The sequence below is a fragment of the Helianthus annuus genome, chromosome 2, assembly GCF_002127325.2.
Source record: "Helianthus annuus cultivar XRQ/B chromosome 2, HanXRQr2.0-SUNRISE, whole genome shotgun sequence".
NCBI lineage: Eukaryota > Viridiplantae > Streptophyta > Magnoliopsida > Asterales > Asteraceae > Helianthus > Helianthus annuus.
This window is the reverse complement of record NC_035434.2, coordinates 140,725,582-140,745,929: the sequence shown is the minus strand read 5'-3', so window position 1 is coordinate 140,745,929 and position 20,348 is coordinate 140,725,582. Positions and strand designations below refer to the sequence as shown.

General features: G+C 40.7%; 1 protein-coding gene across 1 annotated transcript; it reads left to right on the top strand.

Annotated features, from left to right (window-relative positions):
• The first annotated feature begins 369 nt into the window (after nucleotides 1-369).
• Nucleotides 370-1,262, top strand: LOC110909325 (protein PELPK1). The gene has a single exon (XM_022154353.2). The coding sequence runs from the start codon at nucleotides 478-480 to the stop codon at nucleotides 1,105-1,107; it is 630 nt and encodes a 209-aa protein (XP_022010045.1). The 5' UTR covers nucleotides 370-477; the 3' UTR covers nucleotides 1,108-1,262.
• Nucleotides 1,263-20,348: the final 19,086 nt, after the last annotated feature.

The window sequence follows — 20,348 nt, the reverse complement described above, 5'->3', positions numbered from 1 at the left end:
AAATTAAAAAACGAAAAACCGAAATTTCACTTTGGTGGTAGAAAATAAAACCATATTTGAAATTTGTTTCATAATAAACATATTTAATATCCAGAAAACCTTGCATCTTAAAACTAGTCTGACTTTATCATTTATGTCCCTTTTACCCAGAAACAACTTGTTACAATATTAGTTAATATATTTAAATTGACTAGCTATCAGAAGTCAAAGGAACTGTACGGAAGCTTGCCAGATAAGTAATCTAATATGCAGTTTTTTCAACCATATATGGGCAACTCACCATGTACAGGTGAGAAGTTGAGCTAACATTCCAATTTCTATACCAGTTTCAACCAACTTGTCTACTTATCACCATTACCCCCATACCACGTACTCTATATAAATCAACTTAACACATGGTTGGATATTCATCCTCAAGCCAACTTAAAATATTTTCCTAGCTTCATACTGCTCTAATCTCCTCCTTTCATAACATCAATGGCCTGTTACAAGGTTAGTTCGTTCATCATGATATTGTTGTTTGTCACTTTAGTATCAACCGGCGGCGGAAAACGCTTTGCAGAGGCACGTAATCTTTTGGAGGTTCCCGATCTTCCTAAGCCGACACTTCCAGAGATTCCAAAGCCGACACTTCCTGTGATTCCCAAGCCTACACTTCCTGAGCTTCCAAAGCCCATTATTCCGGAGATTCCCAAGCCTACACTTCCCGAGGTACCAAAGCCTGAAGTTCCAGAGCTTCCAAAGCCTACCATTCCTGAGATTCCCAAGCCTATTCTTCCCGAGGTTCCAAAGCCTGAGGTCCCTGTGGTTCCAAAGCCTGAAGTTCCAGAGCTTCCGAAGCCTACCATTCCTGAGATTCCCAAGCCTACACTTCCCGAGGTTCCAAAGCCCGAGGTCCCCGTGGTACAGAAGCCAGAAGTTCCTGAGCTTCCAAAGCCCACCATTCCCGAGCTTCCCAAGCCTACATTTCCTGAAATTCCAAAGCCAGAGCTTCCAACTCTTCCAAAACCCGAAGTACCAAAGGTTCCAGAAGTCCATGAACTGCCTAAACCCACCATTCCTGAGTTGCCCAAGGACTTTCCTATTCCTTCCCTACCTCATCCATAGAGAACTGCTTTTGTGATCCCTTGTATATTTTTTACTTCACTAAAACTACTGCTAAGAGTGTCATCATTTCCAGCTTTCCGATTGTTTCATTGTATGTGATTTATATATCAATTTCCTGTTTCATTAGTATATGATATAGATGTATTGTTGAATCACTTTTTACTTCAAGTAGGTATTATTGTTGGTCTAATTAAGCGGCTTATGTGTTGTGCATGATCACCATAATTCCATCCATTTTCCTGTACGATTTAAATCATCAGAAAAAAAATCAGTTTTAAATACATGTATAATGTTTTTGAAAATCAAGAAGTAAATAATAAATTGGCAAGTCAATGATGGTCACCGACTTGGTGTCCTTTCTCCATCTAATCTAATCCGATACTTTTCACTGAGATGCATCAGATCATAGCATTTTATTCAACATCATATAAGTTAAATTTCCAGACTTAACGTTTAATACATAAAATCACAAAAATTGACCTGTAATCCAAACATACAAAAACTCAAGTCAAATCCTCAGCGTTACGTGTCAAACAAAACATTGCAGGTCTCTATTGGTGATACAATCCACCATACTTATTTTCAAAAAACGGAATGTTTGTCCCATTCTGCTACAAAACGGTTTAACTTCATCAACCACGTTCTTAATAATAGAGAACGTGAAACAATTGGCCGCCGGGTCAATAATATAGAAAAACGCGTGACATCAACGCAAGACAAAGACGAAATTGAAAAAGATTGTTAGTTTGTTAACATATACCTTATATTTAATTGTTCGTATTGGAACTAACTTATTATTTTAGCGGTCATTGACTATATTTGCTGTGTTTTACGGGTTTCCAATTTCAATTGTCATCATTTCCAGCTTTTTCCATTGATTGTATGTGATTTATATATCAATTTCCTACTTCATTTGTATATGATATAGATATATTGTTGAATCTCTTTTGACTTCTAGTTGGTATTATTGTTGGTCGAACCAGCTTATGTGTCCTTCTGCCTTCTTATCAGATACTTTTCACTGAGCTGGATCAAATCATAGCATTTTATTCAAATTTATTCAAGTTAAGATTTCCAAGCGTTACAGTTTAATACATAAAATCACTTATTAAATTCACCTGAAATCCTAGTAGAGAAACGCTGAAGTCAAATCCTTAGGGTTATGTGTCAAACAAAACATTGCACGTCTTTCTTGTTCATACAATAATTATGTGTCCATCATGCTAATTTTCAACAACTTCCATGTTTGTCCCATTCTATTACAAAAGGTTTAATGTCAGCAACCACATTATCAGTGTGGTTAAAAAGTTAGGCTTTTGTGGTACAATACAAGGTCTAAAAGAGCGTCGATCTCTTGGGCTGATAGGTGTAAATTTTGTAAATTTGTAATGTTGTTGTTGGTTGCCTCGGTTTGAGGCAGCGTGCGTTTTAATGAAGTTTACCTTTCAAAAAAAAAAAAAAAAAAAAAAAAAAAAAAAAACTCGCCGCCGAGGTCAATACGAAGAAAAAATGGCGGTAGTTCAGATGAAGATGTTACAACTTTAAGCGAGGATGGATCTGAATATCCATCGAGGGAGGTTGTTGATTCTGAGGCAGATGGGTTAATGTCTGAGTGTGTATCCAGCCAGGTTAGTGTCGATAACTCTGTTTGTTCCAAGTCTGTTTGTAATAAGTCTGTTAAATGTGATAAGTGTGCTAAGTTATGCGTTAAAATGTCTGATTTGGAAAGTAAGTATGACTTGACATTTATCCACAATCAAAAACTGATTATGGATCTCTCATAATGCACAGAGGGCAATATGGTTCTTACAAATCATGAAAAGGAATTTAAAACCATAATTGAAACCTTAAAGACAGATCTTTCCGAGCTAAAGAAAACTGTTTCGAGAAAACAAACTGCAATTAATAATTACATTACCATGCTCGAGGAAACAAAAAGGGAATTGGCCTGTGCTAAGTGTGAAAATGAGGCAATCCAGCTTAGGTTGGATAGCTATTCCAATTCTCGGTATGTGTTGGATCACATCATTAGCATACAAAAAGAGAAAAAGGATTCTAAGTGCATTGGGTATAATAGGTGTCCTTCACCGGTTAGACACAATTATACCAAGATGCCTGATGAGGAGGATATGCCTCGCTTTGAGCCGTCAGTTTCATTAGACATTGAGGAATTCGCAGTTGGGCTCGGATATAAAAAGGACATATCCTCCAATCAAGCTCAACCAGCTAATGTCAAAGACTCCACAGCCGTAGAGAATCAAGATCCATCATTCATTGTTGAGGATTGTGATAGTTCGGATGATGAGTCGAATGAGGACGAAGCTAGGCAGTCAAACACGGTGACATAAGAAGCAAACACACCTCTCGAGAATCCAGCAAAACCATGTGTGACTACTTCTGTCGAGATTGTTGAAGCTCATGTTGAAACCTGTGAAAGCGCGGACTTGCTTTATACGTTGATTGGTTCCGACAAAGTTTACTCAAATAAAGATTTTCCCATTAAAAATGTTAATCAATCCTTGATTGATAAAGTGTTTGAGGATTCAACCAGTAAGTAAGTTCTTGGGAAAGTCGAGCCCAAGAGTTGTAGCAACTCAATATGCTCCTATCCCAAAAGCTGACGTTCGGAAACAATATGGAAATAAAAAACTTCCTGATCAACAAAAGCAAAATCACGCTAATCAAGGAAAGAGAAAGGGAAAAAGAGCTCAGAACAAGAAAAAGTTTCAAAAGATAAACTTCGTGAAGTCTCGAGGGACTGATAAAATTGAAACTTTCGAAAACAAATCCAACACGGATTTTGTTAAACAAGTTCAGATTTTGAAAAGAAAAAGAAACAGCCAGAACAACTACATACAACACACATACGGTTGTGATGTACGACCAAGTACCTCGAGATCGCGAATTTCATCATCAAGTATCACCATCATGATACTCCGAGGTTTGTTGAGTGGAAGTGGAGATCATGTTTTGAATGCAGTGAGCATGGACACTTTGTCAAGAACAGTCCATATCTCACCAAGGGAAAAGGAAAGGTTGATGCCTCCTATGAAAACTCTTATCGATCACGATCTGTTTCACCGAAACAAGACTTTTGATTTCAAAAAGAAAGAAAATTGAAACAAAAAAGAAGACAAAAAAAGGATGTTGAAAAGGTTTTAAAACCTAAGGTTGTCCATGTCACACCCCCAAAATCCCACCTGCGGAGTACTACCGCTTGGAGGCGTGACTGACCAGGATCCAGCCACCAATCATACTGAACAAGCATATAAATAGTTATAAAAGTTTAACCATTCACGATTGGTGTTCCAAAACAAATAAGTTTAAGTTGCAAGCGGAAGCATAAGTTTAAAGTTATAACATAAGTTCCAAAAGTTTCAAGTTTAACATAGTCTTGTAGCAATCCCTGTCCCACAACGATCTTCCTCCATGCAAGCTCCCACTGAGTACCTATGGTCCTGCAAAGCATGTAGTAACGAGTCAACAACTAGTTGAGTGAGTTCACGGGTGGGCGTTCGTTTTAGTTGTTTCGAAAACAGTTTACTTTATCTGGCATCCTGCCGTGGGGGTTACCCCATAGTTTTAAAAACGTGACCAATTCGTTCCCAGTTACTCCGGCACTCCGGCCGTGGGGGCTACCCCATGTAGTTATCAGGCATTTCGGCCGTGGGGGCTACCCCATGTACATCATCTGGCTCTCCAGCCGTGGGGGCTACCCCATGTGTATACTAGACTCGTTACCGTATCGATTGCTGACTGTAGTCATGTTTATGTGCCCTGAAAACATCAATGTCTATCATCATTGACGTGCCCCAGATCCATTAGTTCACGCCCGTCCTCTGCGGCACGGTGTGAGGCTTGTCAGACCTAAATAGCGCTATCTAACTAATGACCCGCTCGCCATTGGCCCGGCGATTAGTCGATACAAAAAGGAGGGACTTCGTGATAGAGTTTTAGTCTAGTACGTTTATCCGTCCATCCGGACGAGGAATCACATTCCTGAACCACTGACGTCCTACCCAAGGTAGACGAGGAACCACGTTCCTTAACCCCGTTCCCAACCCAGGGAATCCCATGCTTTGTAAAGGGTGTGAACTCACCTTGGTTTGCTCGGCAGTCAAACACAGAAAGTCAATCAAGTCGCAAGTAGTCAATAACGTCCTAACACGGATATCACGTATAATCAGATTCGAACCAAGTAGTGTACAAATGTTCAACACGTTTGGCAAGCACGTTTAGCAGTAACAGTTAACAGTCAATAGAAGCACATACGGTTCACAAGTTCAGCCCAACTACTTAGGCCCAAACACGTAAAAGCAGTTAACACAGAAGCCCATCAGTCTGGCCCATTAACTAAGGCCCAAAAGTGTGGTCTCGAGTCGCAACCGGACTCGCAAGCATGGTCTCGAGTCATGCTGTGTGTTGATCATGGATGGTTGCGAGTCGCAACTGGTGTCGCAACCATGGTTTCGATTCATCATGCTGAGGTCTCGAGTCGCAACGGGACTCGTAACCTGTGGTTTCGGCTTGTCCTGTTATGGTTGCGAGTCGCAACCGCGTGGTCTCGAGTCATCACGCTGTGGTTGCGAGTCGTAACCGGGTGATTGCGAGTCGGTAACAGTCGTTTTCAAGTTCACGTGTTGATGCAGATGGTCAGATTAATGGTACAGTATAATCAGGCCCAAATCCGGAAATAACCAATAGAATTCCACTAACATATTTCCTAATCAGGTTATTAGTCAAAGATGGATCAAAATCACAAGGGTTTTCAATCTTCAACTATCATTCAAAGTGTTCTTCATACATTCAAAGCATATATTCAAGTTCTTCATAACATAAACAACACTTATTCACCCAAAATCATGAACAACTATCAAGATACAATTTACTAGCATGCATCCTACTTGACAACCATATTTATTAGCCGATTTTTCTTAGTATAAATACCCAAACTTTTCGGATCAAACCCAAATGCAACCAATATCATCATTCACCTTTTTGTCATACCATGAACCCATTTTCAACATCAAATATGTATAGTTCCACTCATAACAAGAAACATTCATGAACCGATTTCTTTTCAAAACATTATGTATAACTCATCTTAACATATTGTCACATAATCTCATCTTACAAACATAACATAAACACACTAACATTTAACAAAGCATTAAGAACACTAACCGGTTATGGGTTTCGAGGGTGTGTGAAAGGCTTCCAACCGGGTGTGTGTGTGAGCCGATCCAAGTCCAAAGATCCAAGAATGGTGGAGTGTGTTTGTGTTCTAGAGTTTAGGTGAGAGAGAGAAGTAGGAGAGTGTGTGTTGTAATGTTCAACAAAATGGTAACACTAACTAAGGTAGTGTATTTATAGTCAAAGTTCCAAGTGTGTGCACCCTATGGGTTTCGGCTAAGGGTTTACGGCCCAAAGGCCCAACCGGCCAAAGGTTCTCGGCCCAAGGCCCAAAACCGATTACTAGTCACTCGAGACCTCATGGTCTCGAGTCGGGTTCCTTGTTGTTTCGTGTCGGGTTCTCGGTTCACATATAACACACATACATATATACATACAATGCACACAAAACAAAGCACATAAAAGTTCACGTTATCATTTTAACTAGTCACATAACGTACAAGCAAGTTACAACGAAAGGTTCTAGATTTCGAGTTGTCACATCATCCCCAAGTTGAAAGAAATTTCGTCCCGAAATTTGATGGCACTCACTGAGGAAGCTAGTTAAGTTGCATGGTTTTCCTGGTTTTCCTGGGGTGTCACATCCACCCCCCGTTGATCTGGAATTTCGTCCCGAAATTCCGTAGCTTCAGCCTCAGTAGCGTTTGTACTGTTCTCAAACAGTTGGGGATACTTTTGTTTCATCCGATCTTCGCGCTCCCAGGTAAACTCTGGGCCGCGACGTGAGTTCCAACGAACTCGAACAAGAGGTATTCTAGTGCTCTTGAGGACCTTAACATCCCGGTCCGTGATCTCGACAGGTTCTTCGACGAATTTCAACTGTTCGTCGATCGTGAGTTCCTTCAGAGGAACTACGTGCGTCTCATCTGACAGACACTTCTTCAGATTTGACACATGGAAAACGTTGTGAACTGCCCCGAGTTCTGCTGGTAATTTCAGTCTGTAGGCCACCTTGCCTATTTTCTCAAGAATTTCGAAAGGTCCAACGTACCGTGGATTGAGTTTGCCGCGTTTACCAAAACGAACCACACCCTTCCAGGGTGAAACTTTGAGTAAAACCCGCTCCCCAACCTGGAGCTCGAGTGGTTTCCTGCCCTTATCGGCGTATGCCTTCTGACGGTCACGAGCGGCCGCCATGCGTTGTCGTATTTGAGCAATCCGCTCAGTAGTGTCTACCACATGTTCTGGACCAGTGATTTGACTATCCCCCACCTCTGCCCAACAGAGGGGTGACCGGCATTTACGTCCGTACAATGCCTCAAACGGAGCAGCTTTAATGCTGGTGTGGTAGCTGTTATTGTACGAGAATTCTACGAGTGGCAGATGCTTTTCCCAGCTGTTGCCAAAGTCGATTACACAAGCGCGAAGCATGTCTTCTAGTGTTTGGATAGTACGCTCGGACTGCCCGTCCGTCTGCGGGTGGTACGCTGTGCTCATATCAAGACGTGAGCCAAAAGACTTGTGCATTGCCTGCCACAGTTCCGAAGTAAAACGTGCATCTCGATCAGAGATAATAGAAGTGGGCACCCCGTGCCTCGAAACAACTTCCTTGAGGTATATTTCTGCTAAAGTGGAGAATTTATCCGTCTCCTTGATTGCCAAAAAGTGTGCGGATTTTGTGAGTCGATCCACGATCACCCAAATAGTATCGTTCCCGCGCTGTGATCTAGGTAAGCCAGTAACGAAATCCATGGAAATTTGCTCCCATTTCCATTGTGGTATCTCTGGTTGCTGAAGTAGGCCTGAAGGTTTCTGATATTCCGTCTTGACTCGCGCACAAGTCAAACACTTGCTGACGTAAGTTGCTATGTGGGCCTTCATGCTAGGCCACCAATACGTAGTTTTAATATCGTGGTACATCTTGTCCGAACCAGGGTGTACCGAGTAGCGAGATTTGTGCGCTTCATCCATCACAAGTTCTCGTAAATCGCCATAGTGCGGGACCCAAATGCGTCCTGTTACATAATAAGCACCGTCTTCCTTCTGTTCTAAACGTTGCCTTGACCCGCGTAGTGCTTCAGCTCTAATGTTTTCTGGCTTCAGTGCTTCTATCTGAGCAGCTCGTATTTGCGAAGGTAGACTAGAATGGATCGTGAGTTGTGAAGCTCTTACGCGCTTAGGCGTAGTGTCCTTCCGACTGAGGGCGTCTGCCACAACATTGGCCTTGCCCGGGTGATACCTGATAGAGCACTCGTAATCATTCAGCAGCTCGACCCATCGTCGCTGCCGCATATTCAGTTCCTTCTGTTTGAATATGTGTTCTAAACTTCTGTGGTCGGTGTAGATGGCGCACTTGGTTCCGTAAAGGTAATGCCGCCATAACTTAAGTGCGAAAACAACCGCTCCCAGCTCTAAATCATGTGTCGTGTAGTTCTTCTCGTGAACTTTGAGTTGTCGTGAGGCGTAAGCTATGACTTTATCTCGTTGCATCAATACACAACCAAGACCTTGAATTGATGCATCACAGTAAACCACAAAATCTTCTGTGCCCTCTGGCAATGAAAGGATAGGTGCACTGCAAAGTCTATCCTTTAGATGCTGAAAAGCTAACTCTTGTGCATTTCCCCAACGATAAACAACGCCTTTCTGCGTTAGTAAGGTGAGAGGCTGCGCGATCTTAGAAAAATCCTTAATGAATCTCCTGTAGTAACCTGCCAATCCCAAAAATTGGCGAATTTCCTTTGGTGTGCGAGGCGCAGGCCAGTTCTTAATAGATTCCACTTTGGATGGATCAACGTGAATCCCATCCTTGTTCACCACATGCCCTAGGAAATGGACCTCTCGAAGCCAGAAGTCGCATTTCGAGAACTTTGCGTAAAGCTGTTCCTTCCGGAGGAGTTCCAAAATAAGTCGTAGATGTTGTTCGTGCTCTTCCTTGCTCTTAGAATAGATCAGGATGTCGTCGATGAAGACTATAACAAACTTGTCCAGATACGGTTTGCACACTCGATTCATCAAATCCATAAAAACTGCCGGTGCGTTCGTCAGCCCAAACGGCATGACTAGAAACTCATAGTGCCCATATCGAGTCCTAAAGGCCGTCTTAGAGACATCCTCTTCCCGAACTCTCAGCTGGTGATATCCCGATCTCAGATCGATCTTTGAATAGTAGCTCGACCCCTGCAACTGGTCGAACAAGTCGTCAATACGCGGTAGAGGATAACGATTCTTCACAGTCACCTTGTTGAGTTCGCGATAGTCGATACACATTCTGAAGGTACCATCCTTCTTCTTCACAAATAACACTGGAGCTCCCCAAGGCGATGAGCTAGGACGAATGAAACCCTTATCCAAGAGTTCTTGTAGTTGCGTGGAGAGTTCTTCCAACTCTGATGGCGCTAAACGATAAGGTGCACGGGCTACAGGCGCGGCTCCAGGAGCTAGATCAATCTGAAACTCGACTTGGCGATGGGGCGGAAGACCAGGTAATTCCTCAGGGAATACCTCAGGATAATCGCGTACAACCGGAAAATCTTCTAGCTTCTTCTCCTTTTCTGTGGTATCAGTAACTAGAGCCAAAATCGTTGTGTGGCCCTTTCGTAAGCATTTCTGGGCCTTAAGAAGAGAGATGATGTTCTCAACAGCACTTCTCTTGTCGCCACGTATCATGAGAGGTTCACCACCTAAACCAGGAATACGAACGATCTTTTCGTTGCAAAGAATCTCTGCTCGGTGTTGGGATAACCAATCCATCCCAATGACAACGTCGAAACTACCCAAGACAATAGGAATAAGATCGATGGCGAAGGTCTGGTTAGCGAGAATAAGCTGGCAACCCTTGACTACGTGTGAGGCTTCCAAATTCTTACCATTAGCTAGCTCTACAGTGTGCTTGTCGCTCAGGGGTGTAGGAATACGCTTAAGCATCTTACTGACTTCTAGTGACACATAGCTAGTATCGGCACCCGAATCAAATAAGACTGTAACATAAAAGTCGTCGAGAAGGAACTTACCCGTCACCACGTTGGGATCATTCCTTGCTTCACCTTGGCCAATCACGAACACTCGTCCCCTAGCACCATTGTTGTTGTTGTTCCCATTGTTACCATTCCCCTGATTGTTGTTGTTGTTCTGATTCAGTTGGGGACAATCCTTCTTGAAGTGGCCTTCAGCTCCACACTGAAAGCATCCTTTGTTGTTACCCTGCTGCTGTCGCTGGTTCTGCTGAGGTTGCTGACGATTCTGATTGACGGGGTATGCGCTTCTGCAATCCTTTGCAACATGACCAGGCTTGTTGCATCGATGACAGTTGCCCCTGGTGCATGGCCCACTGTGGTGTAGGCTACAACGATTGCACTTGGGGTGATTCCCCTTGTATCCACCATGACTTTGACCACCAGACGACTGCTGACTGGGGCTCTTGTGATCGTCTGTCTTTCTCTGCTGAGACTGAGTTTGCACTGAAGTTGAACCCCTGCTTGAAGTTCCATCCCATTTCCGTTTATCTCCACTAGAAGCACCAGAAGTAGTTGCAGCACCTATACGCTTCGGTAACTTGTTCTGCTCCACCGCTTGATCAGTAAGACGGTGAGCCAACTGTACAACCTGCTGGATAGTAGTCAACCTCGCTGAAGTCACATGACTTTGGATCTCTGGCACCAAGCCCTTGAGATAGAGTTCAATTCGCTTATACGGAGGATCCACCATAGTAGGACACAACAAGGCAAGCTCATGCGATCTCTTAGTGTATGCCTCAATTTCTGATCCTGACATCTTGAGATTGTAAAACTCATCCTCCAGTTTGTGAATATCGTCACGACTGCAGTATTCCTCCCTGATCATTTCCTTGAAGTTTTCCCATGGGGTGGCGTTGGCAGCAACCAACCCTAACATCTGCACTTGAGCATTCCACCACGTGAGAGCCAAACCCTCGAGAGTACCAGTAGCATACTTCACCCTGCGCGCTTCAGGGCATTCGCACATTTCGAACACAGACTCCAGTTTCTCAAACCAGTGTAGGAGACCTACTGCTCCTTCAGTGCCGCTAAAAGTTGTGGGTCGACAGTCCATAAAGGTCTTAAAAGTGCACACCGGTGCCTGAGCATACTGACCTAAGGTATGTGAAAGAAAGACAGAGTTTAACACAAAGGTTGGTTCACGAGAGTAGGATCCAAATGATCCTAGAACATTTCGGACTGCAGGATATACCTCCTGCGTGTGCGGCTGCGAGCGCTGCGGCAACTCGCTCGTTGATCAAAGCCGTCAACTGGGCTTGTGTCATGTTAACGCGTCCAGACATGGTTCTTCATAATAAGAGTAATACGTGTGAGAGAGGTTCGCGAAAGTACAATAGTAGGACAGAGTAAGCACGCACGTGTTCAAACAACAGTAGCTATACTAATCAAGCATACTATGAGCAATGTACTACGTAATTAACAAGTAGGCAATATACATACATCATATTACCTAGAACATCGAGCCTTGCATGAGGAGCGAAGTGTCGTTGTGGACCGTTGAGCACTAAACCGGTTATAGTCTGGTTTTAACAAAAACGTTTCTCCTTTATTAAAACCAAGTTCACTATAACCAATGGCTCTGATACCAATCTGTCACACCCCCAAAATCCCACCTGCGGAGTACTACCGCTTGGAGGCGTGACTGACCAGGATCCAGCCACCAATCATACTGAACAAGCATATAAATAGTTATAAAAGTTTAACCATTCACGATTGGTGTTCCAAAACAAATAAGTTTAAGTTGCAAGCGGAAGCATAAGTTTAAAGTTATAACATAAGTTCCAAAAGTTTCAAGTTTAACATAGTCTTGTAGCAATCCCTGTCCCACAACGATCTTCCTCCATGCAAGCTCCCACTGAGTACCTATGGTCCTGCAAAGCATGTAGTAACGAGTCAACAACTAGTTGAGTGAGTTCACGGGTGGGCGTTCGTTTTAGTTGTTTCGAAAACAGTTTACTTTATCTGGCATCCTGCCGTGGGGGTTACCCCATAGTTTTAAAAACGTGACCAATTCGTTCCCAGTTACTCCGGCACTCCGGCCGTGGGGGCTACCCCATGTAGTTATCAGGCATTTCGGCCGTGGGGGCTACCCCATGTACATCATCTGGCTCTCCAGCCGTGGGGGCTACCCCATGTGTATACTAGACTCGTTACCGTATCGATTGCTGACTGTAGTCATGTTTATGTGCCCTGAAAACATCAATGTCTATCATCATTGACGTGCCCCAGATCCATTAGTTCACGCCCGTCCTCTGCGGCACGGTGTGAGGCTTGTCAGACCTAAATAGCGCTATCTAACTAATGACCCGCTCGCCATTGGCCCGGCGATTAGTCGATACAAAAAGGAGGGACTTCGTGATAGAGTTTTAGTCTAGTACGTTTATCCGTCCATCCGGACGAGGAATCACATTCCTGAACCACTGACGTCCTACCCAAGGTAGACGAGGAACCACGTTCCTTAACCCCGTTCCCAACCCAGGGAATCCCATGCTTTGTAAAGGGTGTGAACTCACCTTGGTTTGCTCGGCAGTCAAACACAGAAAGTCAATCAAGTCGCAAGTAGTCAATAACGTCCTAACACGGATATCACGTATAATCAGATTCGAACCAAGTAGTGTACAAATGTTCAACACGTTTGGCAAGCACGTTTAGCAGTAACAGTTAACAGTCAATAGAAGCACATACGGTTCACAAGTTCAGCCCAACTACTTAGGCCCAAACACGTAAAAGCAGTTAACACAGAAGCCCATCAGTCTGGCCCATTAACTAAGGCCCAAAAGTGTGGTCTCGAGTCGCAACCGGACTCGCAAGCATGGTCTCGAGTCATGCTGTGTGTTGATCATGGATGGTTGCGAGTCGCAACTGGTGTCGCAACCATGGTTTCGATTCATCATGCTGAGGTCTCGAGTCGCAACGGGACTCGTAACCTGTGGTTTCGGCTTGTCCTGTTATGGTTGCGAGTCGCAACCGCGTGGTCTCGAGTCATCACGCTGTGGTTGCGAGTCGTAACCGGGTGATTGCGAGTCGGTAACAGTCGTTTTCAAGTTCACGTGTTGATGCAGATGGTCAGATTAATGGTACAGTATAATCAGGCCCAAATCCGGAAATAACCAATAGAATTCCACTAACATATTTCCTAATCAGGTTATTAGTCAAAGATGGATCAAAATCACAAGGGTTTTCAATCTTCAACTATCATTCAAAGTGTTCTTCATACATTCAAAGCATATATTCAAGTTCTTCATAACATAAACAACACTTATTCACCCAAAATCATGAACAACTATCAAGATACAATTTACTAGCATGCATCCTACTTGACAACCATATTTATTAGCCGATTTTTCTTAGTATAAATACCCAAACTTTTCGGATCAAACCCAAATGCAACCAATATCATCATTCACCTTTTTGTCATACCATGAACCCATTTTCAACATCAAATATGTATAGTTCCACTCATAACAAGAAACATTCATGAACCGATTTCTTTTCAAAACATTATGTATAACTCATCTTAACATATTGTCACATAATCTCATCTTACAAACATAACATAAACACACTAACATTTAACAAAGCATTAAGAACACTAACCGGTTATGGGTTTCGAGGGTGTGTGAAAGGCTTCCAACCGGGTGTGTGTGTGAGCCGATCCAAGTCCAAAGATCCAAGAATGGTGGAGTGTGTTTGTGTTCTAGAGTTTAGGTGAGAGAGAGAAGTAGGAGAGTGTGTGTTGTAATGTTCAACAAAATGGTAACACTAACTAAGGTAGTGTATTTATAGTCAAAGTTCCAAGTGTGTGCACCCTATGGGTTTCGGCTAAGGGTTTACGGCCCAAAGGCCCAACCGGCCAAAGGTTCTCGGCCCAAGGCCCAAAACCGATTACTAGTCACTCGAGACCTCATGGTCTCGAGTCGGGTTCCTTGTTGTTTCGTGTCGGGTTCTCGGTTCACATATAACACACATACATATATACATACAATGCACACAAAACAAAGCACATAAAAGTTCACGTTATCATTTTAACTAGTCACATAACGTACAAGCAAGTTACAACGAAAGGTTCTAGATTTCGAGTTGTCACAGTCCAAACACAATCTGTTAAACCAACTATTAAAAATGAAAAATAAAAACCTATTTGGAAACCAAAATCGATGGACTGAGAGGGTTAATAAAACAAGGCCATAACTCTATATTCTGCCAAAGAACGTATGTTTGAAATATACCTATCCAACTAGGCAATCATTTATATTAAAAAGCTTTGGTGGACGATTCCCGCTTCTGGTCTCATTGTCACTTATCAATAAACTCTGAATGCTTTGATTTTGATTAGCAACGAATGCCCATTGGTTTTCCGAGAACATCGTGGATGCCTTGGGTGGTTCCTCCCAAAACGGTATTCTCTGAGTATTGCCCGTACCCCAAAGATGTGTACTCATTTTAATTCAAATAACAAAGAAGTTGGGAAGCTACTTGAAACTTAGTGTGGTAACAAAAGTACAAAGATATCGAAATAGGATGTGTAACGAAATAAGAAAGATGTGTGTATAATATGAGGTGGTATTAAAAGAGTATTTTGAAATAAGAAGGATGGGCTTGGTTCGAAATAGGAAAATGATTTTCGAAATAACAATTAATGTTTTGAAAAGGATGGTACTTGGTGGATTGAAATAATGTTGGTTCGAAACAGAGGTGACAATTTTCAAAACAAGTATTAATTTATTTATTTCTTAATTTTTTGAAATCCAAATAAAAATATGGGAATGGAATGAATGGAGTCAAAATAGATGTGGATGTATAAACCTTGTTTGCAGTTTTGAAATAGGAATTGTTATTTTTGTTCCAAAAATAGGAATTGTTATTCAAAAAAATTGGGTTTTGTATTTCAAAACAAGAATATTGGTTGTGTATTTCGAAAACAAGAAAATGGTCTGTGTATTTCAAGACAATATATTTCTTTTGATCTGATCAAAATAGAAATTGGTGTATGTTTCGAAATAAGAAGAAGACATAAACTAAGATATGCAGATAAGACAAATTGGTACACTACTGCTCCACCCGGCCTTGCAGGTCAACCAATAAGACCCCTTCATTGGAAAGTACTATTCCGGCAAGAAAATACGGCCAAATTTGTCACCAGAAATAGAAATATGGAGTTCAAATTTTAAACTCTAAAACTCATTAAAACTCTTCAAATATCACTCAAAACCACCCAAATCCCTCAAATATGCTAGATTTTCAACAAGGAAATGAGCCAAGGCTCTAATACCACTTGTTGGTCCCTAAAATGGAAGATCTTAGAGAAACCTATTCCTTGTTGTTGAACACACAAACAAGTGCGGAATTCAAGTTTGTATGTAAATCAAGCAAGAATACTATCAATACCAAGATGAATATCACTTTAAAGCTCAATGGAATTACTTTCAGCAAAGTAACAATACAACGTTTTACAAAATATGCTCTCAAACTCTTTGAGCTGTGCTCTCTGTGCTAAAACAGTACTGGTATTTATACTCAAACACAAGGCAAATAAACCAAACCCATCGAAATACATGTAGGACATCCAAATACCTTTTGAATACATCAAAATAGGCATGTATATAATCCACCGAAATACATTTATAGATAATCGAAATAGACTTTCTAAGAAAAGTCTAAGCGAAACCGATTGAAATACATGTAGGACATCCAAATACCTTTATAGATAATCGAAATAGACTTTCTAAGAAAAGTCTATTTCAATCCTTGTCCATTAGTGCATCCACCTCTTATTTCGATTTTATATATATATATATATATGGGGGAAAGATGTATAGAAAACCCACTTTAATTTAGAAAACCCGGGAAACTCAAAGCTCCCGATGTTTTTTATTCTTGAAAAATTTACACATGTTATATACATGTTTTTAAGGGTTTTGGGCAAAAAAAAAAAAAAATCAAAAAAGCGCCGAGTAGATATTTTTTAAAAAAATAAACAAGTTTTGGTGTAATACATGTTACATTCATCTGACATATTTGTAACATGTGTTACACCAAAACTTGTTTATTTTTTTTAAAATATCTACTCGGCGCTTTTTTGATTTTTTTTTGCCCAAAACCCTTAAAAACATGTATATAACATTGTAAATTTTTTCAAGAAAAAAAAAACATCGGGAGCTTTGAGTTTCCCGGGTTTTCTAAATTAAAGTGGGTTTTCTATAGATACTTACATTATATGTATATATATATATATATATATATATGGTTAGGTTAACGTACAAATGCCCTTATCGTACATTACGTACATTACGTACGTAATCATCTCAGCCGTCAAATCTTCATCCCACATTGAAATCGCATGTTGTTTTTTTAACAATTCCGCATGTTGGTTTTTTAACATGCGATTTCATCAAAATTACCACATGCGAAATTGTTACAAAAAACCAACATGCGATTTCATCAAAATTATCACATGCGAAATTGTTACAAAAAACAAACATGCGATTTCATCAAAATTATCACATGCGATTTCATCTATGCTATTTTATAACATGCGATTTCACTATATTGCATGTAATGTACGTTAAGGGATATTGTACAGTACACTTTCTCTCTCTCTCTCTCTCTCTATAATATATATAGATATATATATATATATGTTCAAGCAGCTCCTATTTCAATGTGTACACTAAGTTTATTTCCTATCCTATTTAGATGTAGTATATTGATGTCATGATGACATCATGATGATGTCATCATGATTTCATCATCCTTCTATCGTGTCATTCTCGTGTCTTCGTATTTCGTGTGTCGTTCTTCTAGTTGCACAACTGAGGAATGCCGCGACGTCGGTCACGAACCGAACCAAACCAAACCGAGCCACATCCATACAAAAGTGCATAACACTTTTGAATTCTAGTTGGTATTATTGTTGGTCGAAGCAGCTTATGTGTCCTTGTGCTTCTTATCGGATACTTTTAACTTATTAGTTTCAGATGGACACTGACTTAATTGCTTAGCTTGTGTCTTCTTATCAGATATTTTTCACTGAGTTAGATCAAATCATAGCATTTTATCCAAATTTATTCAAGTTAAGATTTCCATGCGTTGCAGTTAATACATAAAATCACTAATTAAATTCACCTGCAATCCTAGTAGAGAAACGCTCAAGTCAAATCCTTAGGGTTAAGTGTCAAACTAAACATTGTACGTCTTTCTTGGTCATACAATAATTACAAAAAGGTTTAATGTCCAAAACCACATTCTTAATGACTGAAAACATTCAACAACTCGCCACCGAGGTCAATACTAAGAAGAAATGTGGGTCGTCGACGCAAGAAGATGACGAAATTGAAAAAGATTGTTAATTTGTTAATATGCCTTGTACTTAATGGTTTGTATTAGAATTAACTTATATACCTCAAGGGAGTTTGACTATTATTACACTACTAGAAAACGGCCACCTTTGTGACAAGCAAATTTATAGCAAATCTTTGAAAAACTGGCATTACCCACAAATTTCCGACAAAAAAGTCGGTGTGAAATAAATTTGTCAAAAAGTGAGCTAGCGACAAAAATATGTGTGAAAGTGTAGGTCCCTCGTGGAGGATGAGGTTAAACCTTAACCTTGTTATATTAACACACTAGCGAGTGCGGAATCCAAGCTAGAGTGCAACCGAGTTGAGACAAGTATAAACACAAAACACACAAGGTTCACCGATTAACACCACTTGTATTAATGCGAATGAAGGTTCCGGTTACAAGCACAATGTTTACAAATCAGTATTGCAAACTCTCTAATGTGTGTGTGTGTTCTTGACAGAAAACTCTCTCTATCTCTCGAGTCTATCTTTCTGTCTGTGTGCATATGTCTAACTGAAATGAACACACTGCATGGGTATATATACCCGAACACAGCAGGTCTGTCCGAAGGATCCGATAGATGTCTCGAAGGATCATCTGTCGATGTTAAACCTGTCTAAGGATCAGGAATACTGATCGAAAGATAATCTTTCGATCAGACTTCCATCGAAGGGTTCACAGTGACCTCGAAGGACTATCTATCGAGGTCTATCCATCGAAGGTTCATCTTTCGATCTCATCGAAGGATCTCACTATCCTTCGATGAGTCATCCTACGAGCCAGACATATTACATTCATAAACTAACTGTTTGGCCAAGTCAAACTAGGAGGATAGTTGACTTGGTCAAACTTACAAGACTAACATAGACATCGTTTTACATCGAGACCGAATACAGACAAAGTACAGACACAAGTGCACCAACAAACTCCCCCTTGGCTGTAGCTTTGTCTCGATCTTCGATGGGTGCAGATTTGTCTCGATCTTGATCATTGTTGATCTTCATGTCTTCGAGACTCTGATGTCCTTTCAAGTCATCAAAGTCGGAGGATCTGCAAAGTTTTCACGTCTTGAAAGCAGAGAGTGTATCAACAAACTACCCGTATCATGTAGGAAGTGTGTTGACAAACTCCCCCTTATCATAAGCTCCCCCTTGAGTTATGCTTGTGAATGACTTGATCTTTAAAGCTTAAGATCCTTGTGGTGTTGATGATGGTCCGCGGCAACTCGATCATCTTCATCTTTTGAGTGCCTTCATGTCGTGTCTTCATTCCAAAGCTTGTCATCGACCATGTTCTCCTAGCCTTTAGAATCTGCACATGCAAGAAATCTAAACGCGTAATGAGAACAACTGCTTGGAATAGTTAGTATAAACAAATGACACACGAATGACCATGTCACAATCAAACACCGTCCGACAGTTTGAAAGTTTTATAAATTTCTCAATTTTAGATTTAACTTTCAAAACTTGCAAATTTCGACCGTTTATGAAGACTTAGTCAATTCGGTTTTCGTTCAGGTTTCAGGTAACGAAGACTCGAGCTCCAACATCGTACGATCGAAAATAAAGTAGAAATAAAATCTTTTTGGCTTTTACAAAGTTTATATTAAAACTCACCTAAAATCTTTTTGGTATTTTTGAAATTAAAAGACAACAATTTTAATATCCTTTGAGTGTTATCAAACGACATCACCGCTAATGTCGTGCTGATATGCACCAAACGACAAAACTGTTTAAAAATAAGACAATAAAAGTTAAGCAGTAAATAAATATATACAGACATTCTTTTTGCGAGTTTCTAAGAGAATCATATCAGTGTACGGTCATGCCAAAACACTCTTGTTGTTCAATTAGTTAACATTAAGATAAGCATCCTATAACAAATATCGGTATTGTTGTCCACTTAAGCTCAACTTATCAGATGTAATCATGGCGAGGGGATACGTTAAGGTATGATTTATACTTACCGACCGGTGTTCATCCACATCACGACACATTCCCGTATCAAGGTATGCACGAGGGTTCATCTTACCGGTGAGTATACCGATTATCATCTGTTTGACCGTATATGATGTGAGATACTCACTTATTTTGATTTGAAAACAAGCCCTATGTGATATAATCACTTATTGATGAGGAACTTGATTTTCATATGCATGAGGGCACAGGAGCAAGTCCGTGAACAGGTCAGTACTTTCGTACAGCAGAGAGACGAACTTGACTCCCGGATAAATGTGATATTTTATCACTTATTTGATATGGACATGTGATTGTTTATCACTTATTGAGGTCGAATGCAGTATGTAATATGTACACGTATGTATAGTATCATGGAAGATCTAGACTTGCGTCCCCGTTATTTTTCGGTAAAAGATACAACCATGATACCCAGATGATAAGCAGCATAAAGACCGAATATCTCAGAACCTCGGCAATCTATCAAACGAAATTTCGGTACTAAGACCATATGCCAATGAATGGTTCCCACCTGGTCTTCAGTCGATTTAAGTTTATATCACCCTGCACACTTTAAAATGATTGTGAGCCTACCGATACATCTTATATAGAGCTGCTTATCGTTTTTCATTTAAGGTTTAAAGAGGTTTGAATAGACCACTGATGTACTATCATTTTCTCTTTTGCTCGCCAGGAAACTCATTTTTGTTTTTCTATTGTTTTTGTGTTTTTGAAATTTTTCGATGTTTTTGTATTTTCCGATTTTTGGATTTACTCCCCCTAAAATCAATAA

Coding starts and splice junctions, on each gene's coding strand:
- LOC110909325 (XM_022154353.2), top strand. CDS start 478: ATGGCCTGTTACAAGGTTAGTTCGTTCATCATGATATTGTTGTTTGTC.